This window comes from Xyrauchen texanus, chromosome 48 (assembly GCF_025860055.1).
Source record: "Xyrauchen texanus isolate HMW12.3.18 chromosome 48, RBS_HiC_50CHRs, whole genome shotgun sequence".
Classification (NCBI taxonomy): Eukaryota; Metazoa; Chordata; class Actinopteri; order Cypriniformes; family Catostomidae; genus Xyrauchen; species Xyrauchen texanus.
In genome coordinates, this window is record NC_068323.1 from 18790634 (window position 1) to 18811645 (window position 21012).

At 36.7% G+C, this 21012-nt stretch overlaps 2 protein-coding genes across 6 annotated transcripts in view; both read left to right on the forward strand.

The window, feature by feature from the left end:
* LOC127639350 (leucine-rich repeat protein SHOC-2) overlaps nt 1-16747 on the forward strand; it is a 28793-nt gene extending 12046 nt beyond the window's left edge. For all 3 annotated transcript variants that reach the window (XM_052121301.1, XM_052121302.1, XM_052121300.1), the window contains exons 2-9: nt 1614-2572; nt 8665-8802; nt 9383-9513; nt 9669-9857; nt 10301-10423; nt 10575-10712; nt 11571-11688; nt 12610-16747. In XM_052121301.1, coding sequence (XP_051977261.1) covers nt 1933-2572; nt 8665-8802; nt 9383-9513; nt 9669-9857; nt 10301-10423; nt 10575-10712; nt 11571-11688; nt 12610-12818 — 1686 coding nt within the window. In that variant the 5' untranslated portion in view covers nt 1614-1932 and the 3' untranslated portion in view covers nt 12819-16747. The remainder of the gene's footprint in view (nt 1-1613; nt 2573-8664; nt 8803-9382; nt 9514-9668; nt 9858-10300; nt 10424-10574; nt 10713-11570; nt 11689-12609) is intronic.
* Nucleotides 16748-18652: 1905 nt separating this feature from the next.
* The window catches only part of LOC127639353 (alpha-2A adrenergic receptor-like), an 8539-nt gene continuing 6179 nt past the window's right edge, over nt 18653-21012 (forward strand). The window contains exons 1-2 of one of the 3 annotated variants that reach the window (XM_052121308.1): nt 18653-18913; nt 20623-20716. The gene's annotated coding sequence lies outside the window, so the exon portion shown is untranslated. Of the gene's footprint in view, nt 18914-20412; nt 20717-21012 lie in introns of those variants that run through there. The other 2 variants (XM_052121307.1, XM_052121306.1) reach the window with 2 other exon arrangements.

Genomic DNA, 21012 nt, shown 5'->3' on the forward strand with positions numbered 1-21012 from the left:
TTGCGTTCAGCTTTCCTTCAGCCCTGACAAGTCCTCCAGTCCTGCCGCCGAAAAACACCCAGACGGCACGATGCTACCACCACCATGCTTCACCATTGGGATGGTATTGCACAGGTGATGAGCGGTGCCTGGTTTCCTCCAGACATGATGCTTGGAATTGAAACCAAACAGTTCAATCTCCGTTTCATCAGACCAGAGAATCTTGTTTCTCACAGACTGAGAGTCCTTGAGATGCTTGCGGTCATTGTCCATTTGGAAGACCCATTTGTGACCAAGCTTTAACTTCCTGGCTTATGTCTTGAGATGTTGCTTCAATATATCCACATCATTTTCCTTCCTCCTGATGCCATCTATTTTGTAAAGTGCACCAGTCCCTCCTGCAGCAAAGCACCCCCACAACATGATGCTGCATCCCCATGATTCACAGTTGGGATGGTGTTCTTCAGCTTGCAACTCACCCTTTTTCCTCCAAACACAACTATGGTCATTAGACCAAAAATTTGACCAGGACATTTCTCCAAAAAGTAAGATCTTTGTCCCCACGTGCACTTGCAAACTGTAGTCTGGCTTTTTTATGGTGGTTTTGGAGCATTGGCTTCATACTTGCTGAGCAGCCTTTCAGGTTATGTCGATATAGGACTCTATATATGGATATAGATACTTGTCTACCCGTATCCTCCAGCATCTTCACAAGGTCCTTTGCTGTTGTTCTGGGATTGATCTGCACTTTTCGCACCAAATTATGTTCATCTCTAGGAGGCAGAATTCATCTCCTTACTGTGTGGTATGATGGCTTTGTGGTCCCATGGTGTTATACTTGCATACTATTGTTTGTACAGATAAACATAGGCCAGGCATACGTAAATTGCTCCAAAGGATGAACCAGACTTGTGGTTTTGTGATTTTCCCATGATGCCAAGCAAAGAGGCACTGGGTTTGTAGGTAGGCCTTAAAATACATCCACAGGTACACCTCCAATCTAGTATACCTCCTATCAGAAGCTTATTGAGTAATTGTCTAAAGGCTTGACATCATTTTCTGGAATTTTCCAAGCTGCTTAAAGGCACAGCTAACTTCTGACCCACTGGAATTGTGATAATTAAAAGTGAAACAATCTGTCTGTAAAAAATTGTTGGAAAAATTACTCATGTCATGCACAAAGTACATGTCCTAAATGACTTGCCAAAACTATAATTTGCTAAAATGAAATCTGTGGAGTGATTAAAAAATTTGTTATAATGACTTCAACCTAAGTGTATGTAAACTTCTGACTTCAGATGTATATTGTGGTTGAGATTTGTTGGCAAAGAAGTTCCCACAATTCCTCCAAGGAGCATCTGATGCATCTTGTGAAAAGAGATGAAACTGATTTGAATCTGATTTGGCTTAATTGGCCTCCTTTCTGAATTTTCTTGTGGTGTAAATGTACAGGAAACAACTGTATGTTTATTGGTTACCAACTGATACATTTGCGTCATTGAGGGAAGCTCTTAAATGCCTTTTTCACATCCTAAATTTGAATGAAAGTTTTGTCTATAAGGCTCTAACCCTGCCCTTTCACTTTAAGGAATGTTTAAAATTTTAAAAATGTTTTTTTTTTTTTCTTGTAACAGCCAAAGGATGTGAATCCTGGCAACCTGTCTGTGTACAGCAGCTGAAGGAAGGAGTGCAGTTCAAACAAGCATGAGGCTACTGGTCTCCATGCCACACCAACTACAACAAACACGCATTGCCTTTATGGAATTTTAACCCCAACAGGAGTACTGACTGCCTCGGTCCACAAACACTCAGGTATGAATGAACACACACAGATATAACAGCCTCTCCCTTTGGTTCAACACCAGAACGGCCCTTGAATAACGAGCAAAAAAGTAGATAGAAAGTGAGAGAGACTGAGAGTCCCATGTGCCATTGGGCCGAGGGACTTTCGCCATGAGCAGTACTCTGGGCAAAGATAAAGACTCTAAGGAGAAGGAACCCAAAGCCGAAGGGAAATCCAAAACCAAAGGGAAAGATGCCAAAGATGGGAAGAAAGACACAAGCGGTGCTTCGCCCGCGGTGGCCTTTACTTTGGATAGTACGATAAAGCGCCCCAACCCGCCGCCTAGCACACGCAAAAAATCCAGCAATGCCGAGGTCATCAAGGAACTTAACAAGTGTCGCGAGGAGAATTCAATGCGCCTGGACCTGTCCAAGAGATCCATCCATCTGTTGCCCTCCTCCATCAAGGAGCTGACCCAGCTGACTGAGCTCTACCTGTACAGCAACAAGCTGCAAAGCCTTCCGCCAGAGGTGGGATGCTTGTCGGGACTGGTGACGCTGGCACTCAGCGAGAACTCTCTCACCAGCCTACCCGACTCGCTAGACAACCTGAAGAAGTTGCGCATGCTTGACTTACGGCATAACAAACTACGGGAGATCCCCGCTGTGGTCTACCGCGTCAGCTCCCTCACCACGCTCTACCTGCGCTTTAATCGTATCACCACAGTGGAGAAGGACATCAAGAACCTGTCCAAACTCACCATGCTCAGCATCCGAGAGAACAAAATCAAACAGCTGCCTGCAGAGATTGGTGAGTGACATGATGATTAAATCCATTCCTTCAAAAACAGTGCACTATGTGATTGGAAATTTAAAATATGAAAGGGATTGTTCACAGAAAAATGAAAAGTCTATTGTCCTTTACTCACCCTCCAAAACATGTGATCTTCTTTATTCTTTGGAACACAAAATAAGATTTGAAGATTTTCACTCGACTCTTTATCCTTGCATTGGAAAATGACATAAAGGAGCCATAAAAGTTAAATATTCCATATCTTCTGAAGGCTTTATGCGCTCAAATTTCTAGAGATTGACCGATAATTAGTTTTTTCTTCCAACATTCAAGCATTGTTCTTTAATCTGATATAATTTTTGTCCCAAAGGTGTAACATTAAATTAATTAAATTGATGAGCCTTGGATGAGTGCATGTTGGAAATAAAATGGTTTAATATAATTCTCTGTTGGCTATGATCTTTAGTCTTGTTGCTGTTCACCAGGTTGATGCTCAGGCATGTTCCAACAAAATAGCCATTATATTAACATTTACTATATAACTTTAACCGTCTATTATCCAGCTATTAACCATCATCTGCATAATTACAGCTCTGTGGAAATTCATGCCAAAAAGACTGCAGATGCATTGCTCACTGTAAAACAAAAAAAGCACCCTGTCAGCATGTATTTCGTTAGACATCCTCTATAATTTTGAATTACAAATGAATTATTAATCATTTTGATGCCCCGAGATGGAATCTGTAATTGCTACTATGTATTTGCACTTTCCTGTGAATACATACTTATCCCAGTGAACTTGTTGTTTTTAGCCTATGAAACAACCCCTAAACCTTTTTAAAATTGTAGTTTATAATGACAATTACATTCATGCAAAATTATTAGACTCCCTTGTTATTTATTTTATTTTCTCAGTTTGAAAACATTAGACATTGCCAGTTTATTTAGCCTATTATTATTATTGTTGCTGCTGTTGTTGTTGCGATTTATTAAAATATTACATATTTATTGTTTAAGATTTTGCACATTGTGTGTTTTTTGACGTCTCTGTTGGGGCCTCTTAAAAAATATGTTCATCTGAGATTTTTCCTACTTGAGTGCAAGCTCTATTTTTAACTCTTGTAATATACACCGATCAGCCACAACATTAAAATCACCTGCCTAATATTGTGTAGATCCTCCTCGTGCCGCCAAAACTACGCCAACCCGCATCTTAGAACAGCATTCAGAGATGATATTCTTCTCACCACAATTGTACAGAGCAGTTATCTGAGTTACTGAAGACTTTGTCAGTTCAAACCAGTCTTCTGTTGACCTCTCTCATCAACATGGTGTTTCCATCCACAGAACTGCCGCACACTGGAAATTGGCACCATTCTGAGTAAATTGTAGAGACTGTTGTGCAGGATTTAAATAATCGCACGGATGATTGTTGGTGCCAGATGGGCTGTTTTTCTCTCTCTCTTTTTTTCTCCAAAATTTTGAATGCCCAATTCCCAATTAAGTCCTCGTTGTGGCGTAGTGACTCTCGATGATGAATCTCAGTTGCCTCCGTGTCTTGGACCGTCAATCCATGCATCTTATGTGGCTTGTTGAGCGCATTAACGCTGAGACATAGCGTGTGGAGGATTCACACTTTTCTCCACGGCATCCACGTACATCTCACCACATGCCCCACTGAGAGCGAGAACCACATTATAGTGATCATGAGAAGGTTACCCCATGTGACTCTACCCTCCCTTGCAGCCGGGCCAATTTTGTTACTCTGCATGCTCTGGATTCAAACTCGCAAATCCAGGGGTGGTAGTCAGCGTCAATACTCACTGGTTCAAGTTTGGTTTGAGTATTTCTGTAACTGCTCCTGGGATTTTCACACACAACAGTCTCTAGAATATTCTCAGAATAGTGCCAAAAACAAAAAACACCCAGTGAGTGGCAGTTCTGTGGATGGAAACGCCTTGTTGATGAGAGAGGTCAACAGAGAATAGCCTGACTGGTTCAAACTGACAAACTCTGCAGTATCTCAGATAACCACACTGTACAATTTTGTTGAGAAGAATATCATCTCAGAATGCTATTCTGAGATGTGGGTTTGTGCTGTTTTTGCGGCATGAGGGGGACCTACACAATATTAGCCAGGTGGTTTTAATGTTGTGGCAGATCGGTGAAAAGGTGAAATGAGAAAAAAAAAAAAAAGATTAGTTCTGCATATCTAGGGTATCTGCGTGTCCAACTTTTTTTTTTAATTTAAGGCCTTAAAAAGTCTTTAATATCTTAAATAAATTACAAGAACATTTTGTTTGCTGAGGTCTTAAATTTTGGGGCATGAATAGTGGAGACACTTAAAACAGCAGAATCTGCGCAAGTAAAAATCATCTCTCTCTCTCTCTGTTGCATCCAGCATTTAGCAGCTGACGCTTGAATTTAGTGTGAGCATGCGCAGGGAAGTGTATTCTTACTGAATTTACGATGTTACTCATGCATAAACCAACACAAACGGCATTATTTTGCATCTATAACACTGTCGCTCCAGCTTATAATCGACAAAGTGGTCAGCGTTACAATTTGCAAGCGTGCGAGGTTGGAGCGGTCATTTGACTCCTTTCAAATCGTTGTGCTTCCTTATTTTACACTACCTTTGACAATAATTGTAAAGCTAACAGACCTACTCAGCTGCAGAGTTACACCAGTTATATCGCTCATCTCCATCTCCCTAGATCTAGGGCTGCCAATGCAATTGACACTGTTCTCATGCCACATGTCCATTTTCTCATGCAGTAAAAACATTGCGGAGTACACTGACCGCGCACAGACAGACAAGACAGAGCATCCTGCATGATGCTGCGAGTTATTCAGACCAATCAGGGGGAAAGCAGCACAGCGTATCTTCCTCTCCTTCTCTTTCATAATTGAATCTGTTAACATTTACAATATATCTTGTCACTTTAAACAGCCATTTTTAAGGTAACTGATGAGTTTTTATTTGAGATATTATAATAAAAAGTTTAAATTGTCATCACTTACCTTTATGCTGTTGCAAACCTGTATGACTTTCTTATTTCAGTGGATATCAAAAGGAGATTTTAGGGAGTTTCAGTCATCATTCACTTACATTGAATGAAAAACAAGATGCAGTGACAGTGAATTGAGACTAAACATTTTGCTTAACATCTCCTTTTTTGTTCTGTGGCAGAGAAAAATTAATTCAGACTTAAGGGAGCAGTGATGACAGAAATATAATTTTTAAATGAACTACCTGTTAAAGTATTTGTTAAATGTATCTGCCAAGAAATTAAATAAAAAGGTTATTCAGCACATGCTAGACCATATTCACAGCAGCGGTATCTTTTATTTTTTAATGATAATGATAACAAGGCTGTGTGGGATAGACGTACAGTCTCTTCGATGAGAATACTGCAGTTTAAAGTGTTTTTGGATCGTTCCGTGTACAAAGCATTGAAAAAATATATTTTCAAGGACACTCGGTAGACGAAAAACTCCAGACAACATGAGTTGTGGAAAATCAGATGGGATATTGGAGGTTTTTACAGATTTACACCATGCATGCCATTGAAGAAATAATAAGTCTATCCCTCACAGCCTAATTTCCATTACCATTAAAAATCAAACATGGTGCTACTATGAATAAAGTCTATAGACCAATCTACTTATTTACAAAAATGTCAGCGCATGTGCAGGAAGTGGTGGGAGAAAGCCTGCTGACTGTTGTTAGATTTGACAGATGAGAGGTGTTAATAACAAACATGTAATCATGTTCACTATAAATGTATGCTGCAAGCTTGTGAGTTGAAATGATCTCAGTCCAGTCAGCTCAGTTGATGATCTTGAAGCCACAGCAGTCAATTAGAGCCCTCTGAATAATTTTTCAACAACGTAATCCAATAAACGTTTATTTTTTGCACATGGTTTTTTCCACCACTTCCGTGTTTGACATAAGTGGTGACGTTGCCAAAGCACTGGTCTAATGCATCATGTCTTGCTAGAAAGCAAGTGACTATAGAGAAGTGTCACAATAAAGGCTAAATACTTTAGGCTACATGCATTCTTAATGATTTCATTTAGAGTTTTAATGTTCTATTAACTAGTTGTAAAATGCACAATAAAATATGAAAAAACAACATGTCCAGAGACATTCAAGTAGCCTCAGTGGTTTTGTATTTACCAGCTAATGAATTATTGTTGGGGTTTTTTAATTGCAAAAGTGGTCTTAAATTTTTCTTTAATTTGGCCTTTAAAAAGTCTTAAATGTAATTCTTTAAAATCTGCAGATACCCTAATATCGGACACGTAAACATTCAAATAATTTGTATCAGTTGTAAAAAAAAAAATTATATATTGGTCGAGCTCTACAAATTTCACTTGCACTTATTGTCTCTTTGGTACAAGACACACCTGAACAAATTGCATTTGGGCAACATTAATGTGATATGTCTTTAAGTTTGAATATGGACATGCGAGAATTATATTTTAGAGTTATTATAGTTTATATTTTTGGTAAATAATGACTTAAAGGGATAGTTTTTCCAAAAATGAAAATTAGCTCATCATTTACTCAGCCTTATGCCATCCCAGATGTGTATAACTTTCTTTCATCTGCTGAATTCAAATGAAGATTTTTAGATCAAGATTTTTTTCTCAGCTCTTTTTGTCATACAATGCAAGTGAATGAGTGCTAAAATTTTTAAGCCCCCAAAATCACACAAGTCAGCATAAAAGGAATCCATATGACTTCAGTGGTTAAAAACATGTCTTCAGAAGGGATGTTATGTGTGGGTGAAAAACAGATTAATATTTAAGTTATTTTTTTACTATACATTAGTCTCCACTTTAACTTTCACATTCTTCTTGTGTTTTTGGTGATTCATGTTCTTCATGCATTGAGCAGGGAGAAGAATTTCTTGGAAAAATGGCTTAAATATTGATCTGTTTCTCACCCACAGCTATCATATAATTTATGAAGATATGGATTAAAACACTAGAGTTTTATGGATTTCTTTTATGATGCCTTTGTGTTTTGTGGAGGGTTGAAATTTTGGAAGCCATTCTCTTGCATTGTATGGAACTGAGATATCCCTCTAAAAAACTTCATTTGTGTTCTGCAGAAGAAAAAAGTCATACACATCAGGGATGTCATGAGCGTTTGTAAGTCATTTTAATTTTTGGGTGAACTAAACCTTTAAAGCTATCATATGGCTTTAGAGACCTCAAAAATTTTATATGGAATACTTTTGTGGTGCTTTTTTGTCCTATTTGAAGCCAGACAGCCGCTGGTCACTGTGTGCCATTGTAATATGAGAAGGAGGGAAGGTCATTCTGCTAAGCATCTCTTTTGTATTCCACAGAAGAAATGAATTCATACAGGTTAGGAACGATGTTAGTAAATGATAACCAAACTTTCATTTTTGGAGAGCAATTATTTTAATACTTAGTCTGATTCAACTGTCCATTAAAGGTGATGTAAGTGATGTTAGCAGTTCTGGAACATCCGTCAGACTTGGCCACCATTTTAGACACAATTGTTCCATTGAAACCATCACCAAGCAGTAGTGCATCCTCTCACGGTTGTCAAAAACAACACTAGCAAAATAGCTCCTTCAGCTGACAACTGTTATGTATCTGAATATGCCGTTAAACCTGAATGATCCTCTTCAAACTCAGCTTCCTGTTATGAGAATTATTGATGAACAGAAAGCACATCCAAGTCTTCTGATATGCTTATCAAATAATTTGACAACTGCCCGTGGCCACATTTTTATTTGTTGTTTAAAGAGTCTAGTGCTGTCACAGAGTGCAGGACATCTGCATACCATTACAATTTATACTTACAACACCTAATAGTAATAGACAAAAATAATGCTGGTAATTGACAGAGTTCAAAGTGTAAAGTGGTTTTTATTGTCGTTTCAACCATATACAGATAGTACAGTGAAACGAGACAACGTTCCTCCAGGACCATGGTGCTACATAAAAACAACATAGTACAAACATCAGTGTACTATGTAGTTTATTCAGTGTACTATGTTGTGTATTCAGTGTATTCAGTCACTAATATAAATAGTAATATCGCAATGTTCTGGGTTGTTTTGTAGGCGAGCTTTGTAACCTGATTACGCTGGACGTAGCCCACAACCAGTTGGAGCACCTTCCTAAAGAGATTGGCAATTGCACTCAGATCACCAACCTTGACCTGCAGCACAACGAACTTCTTGACCTACCTGAAACTATAGGTGAGGATCTATTCAAGATGGGGGGGCAAAGCTTTTTCCTTTACAATTTTTGCTTTGTCACTTATTGTTTTTTAGAAATTAAATAGTATTTCAAAAAGGCCTAATTTAGTACAATGGATCAGTGGCCTTGCATGCCAAGAGATTATAGGATTATTTTGAAAGCTGTTAGTAGATCAACTCTTTCTATCTCCTGTGACCACATAAATCACTATGTCAGTGTGTTACTACATGATATTAAAGAGCAACAAAGTCATAAAAGATGCGTAAAAAAAAAACAGAACGCTGTTTCTTCCAGATTCATCTGAAATCAAATTTTAGCACCATTACTGTTTACCATTATTTTACAGTTTACATCTTAAATGTGATTTGGTCACATGAGTTTTTGACTACCTCCGTATTTGGTTTTTGTGATCCAATCCAAAATGTTTTGGACCCCGTTTAGACCTGTGTGTAGCGCTGACCACATGTGATTGGATCACCAGAAATGCATCTTAATACCAGGTGTAAACGGGATCATTTAGATCACAAACTGAAGCATAAAAGTGGAGTCGGTGTTTATCATGTTACTTCACTATTGCAGGTAACCTGTCAAGTATAAACCGTTTAGGCCTGAGGTACAACCGTCTATCAGCGATCCCTCGATCTTTAGCCAAGTGCCGAGAGCTGGAAGAGCTCAACCTCGAAAATAACAACATCTCAGTGTTACCAGAGGTGAGTCTTATGCAGCCTGGCTAGATTTCAGAGCTGTCGTGCTCTGTGCTTTTAATAATTAGCATTATTTTGTTGTCAGCGCTGACTGTGCGCCATTGTCCGTTTGTATTCTCTATTCTTTGTCACCCATGTATTACATAAATTTTTCTCCTTAGGGGCTGCTCTCCAGCCTGGTGAACCTGACAAGTCTGACGCTGGCACGGAACTGCTTCCAGTCTTACCCAGTGGGCGGCCCATCCCAGTTCTCCACCATCTACTCTCTAAACATGGAGCACAACCGTATCAACAAGATCCCTTTTGGCATCTTTTCCAGAGCAAAAGTGCTCAGCAAGCTCAATATGAAGGTAAGAACACATTTTCTGGTTCACAGGAGGTCATAGAGTACTGTTGAACATGTGCAGCCCACAAATTTGATTTCATATTGAGTGCAAGCATCACTAATATTGGTCATACTTTGGTAAGGGATTTGAACAAACCCTTAATATTAAACTTTGACACTTGTCTGTAGCACAAATCTATTTTGAACATGAATAACACCTCAAATAGAATGGCTTTTTGAGGAGAGATGTTCTATTAGTTTTCCAAGTGATCAGACTGATCTGATTTTCACCTTGTGGATGATAAAATGGGAAAAAAAGTCCCATTAGACTGGCATTGAAGGAGGGACCCAAGCCCTATTTAAGGACCATAATATCATAGAGACATGAATTTTGCAAATTACTTATGTTAAAATAGCTAAGAAAGTTGGTTTACTTGTCTTTCAATTCATTTGAAACTATTTTTACAGGACAACCAGCTAACGTCCCTCCCGCTAGATTTTGGGACATGGACCAGCATGGTGGAGCTGAACCTGGCAACAAACCAGCTCACCAAGATTCCAGAGGACATCTGCGGACTTGTGTCATTAGAGGTAGCATTCTGTTTTATTAGTTCTTTCTACATTGTTTCCACATAGTTGTTTTACTACAGCAGACAGATACATTGAGATTTAGTTGGGCACAGTGTCTCATGTTGTTCAGGGTCATTATTTTAGCTCATTGTTTTGATTTTGTTTCTTTTAGGTCCTCATATTGTCCAACAATCTCCTGAAGAAGTTGCCTCATGGGATTGGGAATTTACGGAAATTACGAGAGCTTGACTTCGAAGAAAACAAACTGGAGTGTCTCCCGAATGAGATTGCCTACCTTAAAGATCTACAGGTAGGACAATTGTATCAGTGCCCTGATCCATAGCAGATACCTTATAGCTGTGTTCCAAAAACTTACCTTATTGTCTGCATTGGCAGCTGCTTTCTAAGTATCCTAACAGAAATGAAAACTTAGAATTAATGGATGTAAACTTTCACAATCGATCGTTGTGGAATGAACGATCAATTAATCGGTTAATTGTTAACATTAATACCACAAAATGCACATGGAGGACTCCAAATAATATGTTCATGTACTGTTTAAATATAATTAACATTATTATACTCAAGAAATGCTAGTATTGGCATTGTCCTCTAATATTCTTTGTTCAGTGTATTTTAATACATTTAGGCTGTGTTTAGTACAAATTTGTCAATTGTTTAATTACTGTTAAAGAATTACTGTTAGTAATAATAACTTGTAAACAAGATATATAACTTGTTTACATATTAAGTTAATTAAAACTTCACTCGCTGAGCTACCCAGGCCCCCTGAAATTTGTTCTTTGATAGTCATTTTAACCAACTGTTTTTGAGATTGTTCCCTCATTCAAGTAGAAAGGATCTGCCCTTTGGTCCTACATTAGCATGCTGCTAAGCTAACAATGCAATACTCTACTCTACAATGCGATAACTAACTACACATTGCTGCCTAAGATTTTGTCCAAAATTAGCTGTCTGCTATTGTTTGGAACAGTCTTTGCAAATGCCTTTGATGCCTAACATTGCCTTCTAGGTTGGCAGATCACTAGATTTTGGAACAAAGGTAATGTGTGTGCTTGAGTGAGGGTTTGACTGAGGTTGTGCTAGGGTGACTGAGTGGATGTGGATCGTTTTGGTATTCTGAGTAATTTCTCATCTTAATTTTCAGAAACTTGTGTTGACCAATAATCAGCTGACCACTTTGCCAAGAGGGATCGGTCACCTGACCAACCTGACGTACCTGGGCTTGGGAGAGAACCTACTGCAGCATCTACCTGAAGAGATTGGTATATCGTTACTGCTGCCCTCAAAAAAAAAAAAATTGGCAAAACAATGTCAACAAGTCATCATCCTTTTTCTTGCGATTATTAATGTTTTAGATCGATATTTGTATAAATGATTTTTTATTTGTGTGTTCAAGTTACTTCACTACAATTAATGAAGCAGGTCGCCTAATGCGTGAATCTCACGATTCCTGTCAAGAATATGACGTGGTCATATTGAACACAAATCAATGTATAATTTATTGAATAATTCAATACAATTATATTTTGCAAAAAGAAATTTAAGCCTAGATTTAGGACCATCATGACTTCTTGCATTTTTTGCACATTTTACTCCCAACTGTCATTACATAACAAAATATATTTTTATTAAAATCAGCTAAATTAAAAGGCAGTACCAAGGGAGTACTACTATGATGCATAAGTACATTCCAATTTTTTTTTCACATGGCTATAATGAGAATATCATAATGACCATCTTTTTTGCATTGCAGTAATGAGAATTGGGGGGTAAAATGCTCGCAACTGTCATAAAAATTTCACAATCTAAAACAAAATCTTGATGGCCCCAAAATTGACTTAATTTTCTGTATGTAACATTTGTCTTTTTGATATTGGAAAAAAAATAGGACTGTAAGAATCACCTAAATTAGTGCAGACTTGAGCTTTTCTCAGTGTGATCAGAGCTGTTTTAGATTCCGTACCGACAAGTGATCCTGCAGAATAACTTTTTTATACTTGCAGTTTTAGTCTTTATCCAATTATGACTCTCGACGTATTGAATGGTATCGCAGTGTGTATGAGAACGCAAGATAGTTGGCTAAGCCATATAGACACCTGCGCATCTTGGTGGAGCATCACATTTTTAAATGTCAAATTAAAAGAAGCTAACTAGCCATTCTCTCCATTTTCCTCCAACCACAGGTACACTGGAGAACCTTGAGGACCTGTACCTTAATGACAACCCCAACTTGCATAGTCTGCCATTTGAGTTGGCCCTATGCAGTAAGCTGTCCATCATGAGCATAGAGAACTGCCCCCTCAGCCACCTTCCGCCCCAGATTGTCGCTGGAGGCCCTTCATTCATCATCCAGTTCCTCAAGATGCAGGGACCTTACCGTGCCATGGTCTGATACCCACTGTCTGAGGCTCAAACACTGTACAAACAAAGCCAACAAAGAGGAAAAACTGCATCGCTATTCAATGTCATCTTTGAATATATCGTCATCATTATATCTAGGACAGGACTCTATTTCTGGCTTCCAAATGGAGGAATCATAGCCAGTTAGGTCCCCTTTACCCCACAGTCAAGTAGAAAACAATGTCTAGGCTTCTGTTGCCTGAATGAATGATTATACACATTAGTGATTCTAAGAAAAGAGGCGCTCTTCAAATGTTCAAATAACTTAGCCAATTTATCAAAAGTAATTTTAGTGGATTTGATGCCAGGAAACAGTTGTATGCAAAAACAAAACAAAATTTTTTTTACAACTTAATTTTTTGCTGCTGCTGCCGCAATACTGTATGTTGGTTTGTTTTATTTTTTTGCATCAGATCTTTTTTTTTTTTTCTTTTATTCCACAACCAAAAGATTTTTATTGTACAGAGGACATGTTTGGAAGCAGTGAACAAATTTTAGTGTTTCATTTTCTTTTTTTTATTATTATAGAAATTGTGCCTTTTTCAGTGCAGTTGGGTGGTTTGTGTCTGAACATAATTATCCAAGACGTTTTAATACAAAAAGGATGAATTTGCAGAAGTATCGTTTATTGAGTTATTTTCATTTTGTAACTATTGCTGATTGCTTTGTCAGTTGCTTTTTTAATATTCATTCCTCTTATATGTTGGGCTACGCTTGACATTTAAAATGTATAGATCTGCCATTCCCAGTGATTCTTCAGTTTTCTGCATAATCAAACTATGTGAAAACAAAGCAACTTAGTTAAATGAAAATTTTAAATGAATTGACCACAATCAGGTTAAGGTAATTGGTTAGGTCTTTCGAACTAGAGGGGTTATTGTAACAAAACCTGTTAAGGAAATATCCTGGTCCTATTTTACTCTTAAATCAAAAGAGATTATACTAATTTATAATTTGCATACAAAAAATGTATGCCTGTTTTTAGGGACATTAAGACTTTTTTTTTCAAGACACATCTCCCCCACTAAGAGTAAACTGTCCAGACGTGTTACAATAATGAGAATCATCATTGAAAATAATAGGAATGGTAAAAGTAAAACATCTAGATGCATTACGGTAATGCAAATTATAATTTAAAACAATGGGAATAGTAAAATTAAAACGTCCAGATGCATTACGGCAAAGAGAATCGTCATAGAAATCAATAGGAACTTTAAAAGTAAAATGTCCGGACGTGTTACGGTTAGGAAAATTGTCATTTAAAACAATGGGAATAGTAAAAGTTGCATTATGGTAATGAGAATCGTCATTGAAATCAATGGGAACAGTAAAGGTAAAAACATCCAAATGCGTTACGGTAATGAGAAACATCATTGAAATCAGTGGGAATGGTAAAGGTAAAACATCCAAATACATTGCGGTAATTAAAATTGTCACAGAAATCAGTGGAAACAGTAAAAGTAAAACATCTGGATGAGTTACTGTAATGAGAATCGTCATTTAAAACATTAGGAACAGTAAAAGTAAAACGTCCAGATACATTACAGTAATCGGAATCATCATTGAAATTAATGGGAATACTAAAAGTAAAATGTCCGGACACTGATGCAATGATTCAGAATCATTGAAATCACAATGCAAAAAATCGGAATTTTCTGTATGCAAAATAGTTAGTTAAGGCTAAATATGACCAGCACATTTTCTTGACAGTTTTCATGATTATCACCCAAAGGGCAATGTCATTGAAGCAACCATTCGGAATCAGTTTAAAGGTGTGCTATGACTCTGGGTCTCTGTCCGGCTTGATTTTGATTGGTTTTATGTTTACTTGTCTGCCATATCCACAGTGTTGTGCTCTGCATCTACATATCAGGTGCTGCGAACAATGCTAGCCATTAACAACAGATCTGAAGGCCCACATTTACTGTGAGGAATGCCAAAAAACACCCATTTACATCAGTTCTCTTCATTAATTCTTGACAGAATCACCAGTAATGGTCATTTAATCTAGGACTGGTCTGAAACTTTACAGTTTGGTTTCTGCTGAACACTGAACCTCTATATTCAAAGGATCTCATTTTAGTTTGCACCATTTGTCTGATACACCACATCTCTTATGCTGCTGTTTTTTATGCACTTTGTATTGACATTTGGCATCCACCTCGAGTAAAAGGGTCACAATATTTCATGTTACCAATTAAATGTATGGATGGGGGCATTTTTTTTATTATAATGATTATTTCTGAAGTATTTTACCGTTTATTTTAATTTTCTATCATGTATATTTTATAACAATGAATGAAAACCTTTTGCCTCAGCAAATTCAAAAGCTATTATGAACCTTATTTCTTTGATTTTTGAGGCTTTCATGCTATCTCTTTATTAAATGTTTTGATTTGAACTTTTCTGCCTGGCTAGTTTGTGATTCTGAATATTAATGCATATCATTGGTTTCAAATGGTGCAAATCATAGTGTTCAAATTAAAGCTTATTATGTTTTGAATATACAAACTTTTTAAAAGGTGGAATTTCAGTTGGTGTAGTATTATATGAAGTGACTGTAATGTTACAACTCCACTCTAGTTTATCAAGCCAAATGTAATCTGTTAGTGTTGCGTCCATGTTTATTATTATTATTATGTTTCCACTTTCCCTTTTCATTTGTAAAGACATTGTCTACATTGGCAGCAGTGTAAAGATCTGCATGTTCTTGGGGCCTCGTTCGGTGTGAAGAAAGGACACCAATCGCTGCTTTTTATCAACCAGCAGAACCTGTTGCTGCTTTCTGGATCTCCTAAAAGCGTATTGCTGTAAAAGAACCGAGACGTTACAGACTGATCTCGGCCGGTTCTATCAGCACAGACGTTCAGTTACTGATGAAATCCCTCTGGTCCCGTTTGGCCAATACGCAGACGCTGAATACAAACATTGTAAAAAGGGCTTTCTCTGTTCATGCTTAACTATACACCAGAGGCATTGCATTCCTGGTTTTGTATAAAAGCTTGGAACTGTAAGTTTTTATGTTTGTTGTGTGTGTGTGTGTTTGCGAGAGTGTGTGTGAGGGAATAGTCAGATGTTATGTGACAATAAATGCATGTGATGAGTGCTTCAAGTGAGATGTGCATTATGGATACGACATTGTGACGTGTTCCAAGTTTTCTGTTTTTGTTTTTTAGCAGTAATGTGCCATTTATGCAGGGCTGATTTTAAAGTCGGCTAACAGTTATATCGGTCAATTTTAGACGAGAGAGCATTTATCGCAAATAAGGAATGTAGTCACAAAACACATTTAAAAAACGGCATAACGTACTTTTTAAATGTAATCAGCCAGAGTGGCTATTCTGATTTTCTATTGTTCTGGTGAATCCGTTTGATTTGAGCATAATGGTATGGTTTATTTTTCTATTGTCTGTGCTTTTAGGTCATAGCAACTGTATAAATGAAATTCATTTTCCATATTTGATTGTTTTGATTTTGTTTTATTGTAGGAATGAGGAATGTATAGAAAACACGCATGTTAATTTTCTTTCTTTCTTTTAGATTCATTATTGTCTGGGTGGACAGGGGTTAAAACCCCAATACAACAGATAAAAATGTTGCTCTTTTTTTAACTGCAAAATGTTTTACTTTTACTTCTTAGGCTATCAAAAGTGTTGTGCAGACATGTCTAGGCTTTCTCTTGAAAAACAGCCTTTAAGATACATCTCTTGTTTTCTCTTTTCTTTCTAACTCAGCCCGAATGAGTAATAGGACCATCTTCCATCAGATCAAGTCTTTGCTTTAAGAAGCATTCTTCAAATAAATGTTCATTTGACTGCCTTACGAATGTCACATCTGTACTCAATAGTCCAGCGACTTAATTGTCTGCAGCCAGATATTACATTAGAGTTGTCTGATCGAAGATATACAAATATTAAATATTAGAAATGCTAAATTCTGCACTGTTTCTTGGGCACACGCACTGGCCATGTTAGAACGCGAGATGCTCTTAGGAACATTCTCGGGCAGAATCTAACAATCCATTATAATGCAACCAATCCTGCACTGTTCCATTGCACACAACATTCTATATGACCACAAAGCGTTCGTTTAATTTAGCTGATGTGCCGGTAGGTGTCGCTGTTTCATCGCTCCTCGCTCTCGCGCTGTTCTTACTGAGCGCGCGTGCACACAGTCACAAATCGCCCTCAGAGATAAACGCGCTTTCTCTTCATCATCATTTATCTCTTTCTCATCGGAGACTGTCACTAGATTTTGCTGTGGTGTTTTTGGATGTAATGAGAGGGTTCCCACGGTTATGTAAAATATGGAAATATCTGGGAATTTTAAAAACGTACAAACGTACAGGCCTGGAAATGATTGTAGGCCTACTGGAAATTTCTGTGGCGAGTGTAAATCTTTCTAGCTTTGCTCTGATTTAATTGGCTAGATATTTCTCTTCGTGAACGCTTGTGTGGAGTAAAAGTCGCCTGTAATCCATTGTAAAAAAGAAGAAGAGCTCTATCAGTTCATTGAGGGTTTATTGGAGACATTTGTACATATAATTCAGTGAGAATAAGTTGTAAGTAGCCTATTATGCTTACATCTATATACGTTTGGTTCTCACGAAACCTGACAAGAAAATGTCCTGTTCATATTTAAGCCTACTTTTAGGACCATCAAGTTTATTTGCATTTTTACTATTTTCAGGACATTTAAGTTCACCCAAAATCTCATAATTTACTCACCCACATGCCATCCCAGATGTGTATGACTTTCTTGTGCAGAACACAAATTAAGATTTTTAGAAGAATATTTCAGCTCTGTAGGTGCATACAATGCAAGTGAATGGTGACCAGAACTTTGAAGGTTCAAAAATCCCATATATGCAGCATAAAAGTAATCCATAAGACTCCAGTGGTTAATTCCATATCATCGGAAGTGATGCAATCGGTGTGGGTGAGAAAAATATCAATATTTAAGTACTTTTTTTTGACCACCTTTGACCCTGGCATGTAGGTGGCGATATGCATGAAGAATTTGAATTGCCAGTAAACAAAAGAAGAAAGTGAAAGTGCAGATTTATAGTAAAAATGGACTTAATAATTGACACTGTTTTCACCCACACCTATCATATTGTTTCTGAAGATATGGATTAAACCACTGGAGTCTTATGGATTACTTTTATACGGCATTTATGTGCTTAATGATCCTTCAAAGTTCTGGCCATCGTTCACTTGCATTGTATGGACCTACAGAGCTGAAATATTCTTATACAAATCTTAATTTGTGTTCTGTAGAAGACAGAGAGTCATTCACATCTGGGCTGGCATGAGAGTGAGAAAATTATGAGAGAATTTTCATTTGGCCGAACTAACACTTTAATATTCACTATTTAAAAAAATAAAAAAAGTGCTTAAAGTCAGTTGCAAAGGAGTACCAATATGATGTTCAAACACTTTACAATTGAAATATATAATTTTTTCATGTCACGATAAAGACAATATCATAACGACCATCTTTTTTTACACATTGCAATAATTGAATTGTATTGGATTTTTTTGTCTGTTTTTAATCAAGTAAACAATTATTAACCACTAATAAACAATCACCTTTTGCTTATTCTCTCTTATCAAGGTTAAAAAAAATAAATAAAAAATAGACAAATGAATTGAACCAGATGGTCACTGATAAAAAGCACTTTTGGCGTTTCCACATCGCCTCGCCCGCCGGCTGCTTAGCAACGGTAACTCGGAGGCTGGTGTTCTGAGAAAGAGGGCGTGTCTCTTATTCAGCATAAAGGAAGTCATTTAGAACGCGAGTGCGCGCACACTCAGCACTCTTTCCTGCGCGCGTCTCTCTCTCACACACAGCGCATTCACAACAGGATAATGTGATTACACCTCTATCAGCTCAGATCATGCGCGCGCACTGTTGAGTTGAGCGCTGATGATGAAGCGCTGTCTTTACGCGCTTCACCGGGGAGATGCGAGAAATTAATGATGCAGTTTGTCTCTTATTGACCGACTAGGAGAAGAGAAGTTATACTCAGAAGTAGATGTTTTGAGTGCCTTAATTTTGTGCGTCTTTTAGTTTTTTTCCACAAAGGTAAGGTCCATTCCTCTCTTACTTTTTGTTGTTAATATATAATATCGTATTTTTAACAAATAATCAGAAACAGTAGATTTTTTTTTTGTTAATTATTTTCGTATTATTCATTAGTTTTAATTGACATTGAAATATTTCACATTAGTTTTGTTTTGTTAGTTGTTTAATTGACTTACTATTATATATATATATATATATATATATATATATATATATATATATATATATATACATATATATGTATGGTTGTTTTGATCCAGATGGGTTGGGTTAAATGTATGACCCATTAAATGTTTTTTAACCCAACTATTGGTTAAAAATGACTAAAAAGCTGGGTTCAAATGAACCCAACTGGGTTGGAAATTTACACAGAAATCTTGGTCATTTAAACAACTTTAGTAATTGTGTGTGTGTGTGTGTGTGTGTGTGTTAGAGTAAAAATAAAATGGCAATAAATTATTGACGAGAACACATTTCAGTATACAATATGCACAACTAAAAACAGTTCTCAGTGTGTGTACGAGTTTGTGCAAATTAAGTGCAATTATAAAGGATACAAAATTAACTTTTTGCATTCAACCACTATTTCTAATATAACACACAACAAGCTGTGTAACAAGCACAGGAAATCACAGTCAAAATAATCAGTTAATCATTTTTTGTAGTCATAGTAAAAATATTAATTCTTTCATTGACCCTGGCTCTGATGCATTAAAAGTAGAATGCATTAAATGCAAACATCTACAGCAATATAAGAAGTTTAGACAGATGTATGAGAAATGTATGCTTGCGGAATCCTTATAGCGGGGGATTCATTTCCAGAAAGTCCACACAGTCTGTGAAAATTCCCACACTGGGGAACACGGTTTGGGGAAATTGACATCTAAGGTGTAGAATGCCTTTAAGCAAACATCTACTGCTGCCAGCAATGTGTTTTGCTCAAGTGATTCTCCGTTTATAACAACAAAGGCTTGAAAGCACTGGTTTTTGTCTCCAAGCATCAGGATATATGGAAATTCAGTGGTGTTTTTTGCACGTCGCAGATACTCAGCCATATTGGTACCTATCTGGAAAAAAAAATTACAAATAAAACATAATATACTGTAACTATACTATTGGTATTACCCCATATTTGATTAGGGCTTGAATTGATCAATTATTATTTTTATTTTAAAAAAAATTCATTTGAGAGCAAATAATGAGTTAAAGGAATAGTGCACCCAAAACTGAAAATTCGGTCTTCATTTAATCACCCTCACGTTGTTCCAATCCTGCATGACTTTTGGTCATTTTCAGAACATAAATTAAAATATTTGAGCTCAGCTGTTTTTGTCCATGCATTCAAAAGCAACCAAACCAAAACTTTCAAGCTCCAAAAACGACAATTACACCATGTGGCTCAAATCGTATATCAAAAGTGTTCTGAAGCAATACATTCATTTTATATGATGATTTATATGATTTTAATAACTCATTATTTACTCTCAAATCAAATCATGACACTCATTCTAACTTGCATATAAAAAAAAACTACAACATTGCCATTAAATCAAACCTAATGTTATGACATCATGACGTCAATTAGAATCAATGAGGTTTGATGCTAGCAGAGCTTTGTGATGTCATTTTGTATGTGTTATGTGTGTTCACTGATCAGTGTAGTGATTTGATTTGAGCATATATCTTCTTCTTTCGGTTGCTCCCATCAGGTGCAGATGATCTGCATCTTTTATTTGGCACGTTTTACACCGGATGCCATTCCTGATGCAATCCTACCCATTTATCTGGACTTGAGTGATTTGAGTGTGTATAGTCATCAATTATATATATATATATATAAATATTAATATTTTTTATTTATTGCTACATTTCTGTTCCTTGTTTTGCATTTTTCTGGTAATTGATTATTTTTGGTATAATCTATTATTACATAATATATATCATATAATAAAGACTATTGATTATATAAGTTGATATAACAATATTTTACATAATTTTTATTATTAGTTGTTTTTATAATGTATTATTTAAAATATTTGCTTAATTTCTTCCTTGTTTTGCTCATTTGCTCTTCCAGTTTTGCTCATTGGTTATTTTGT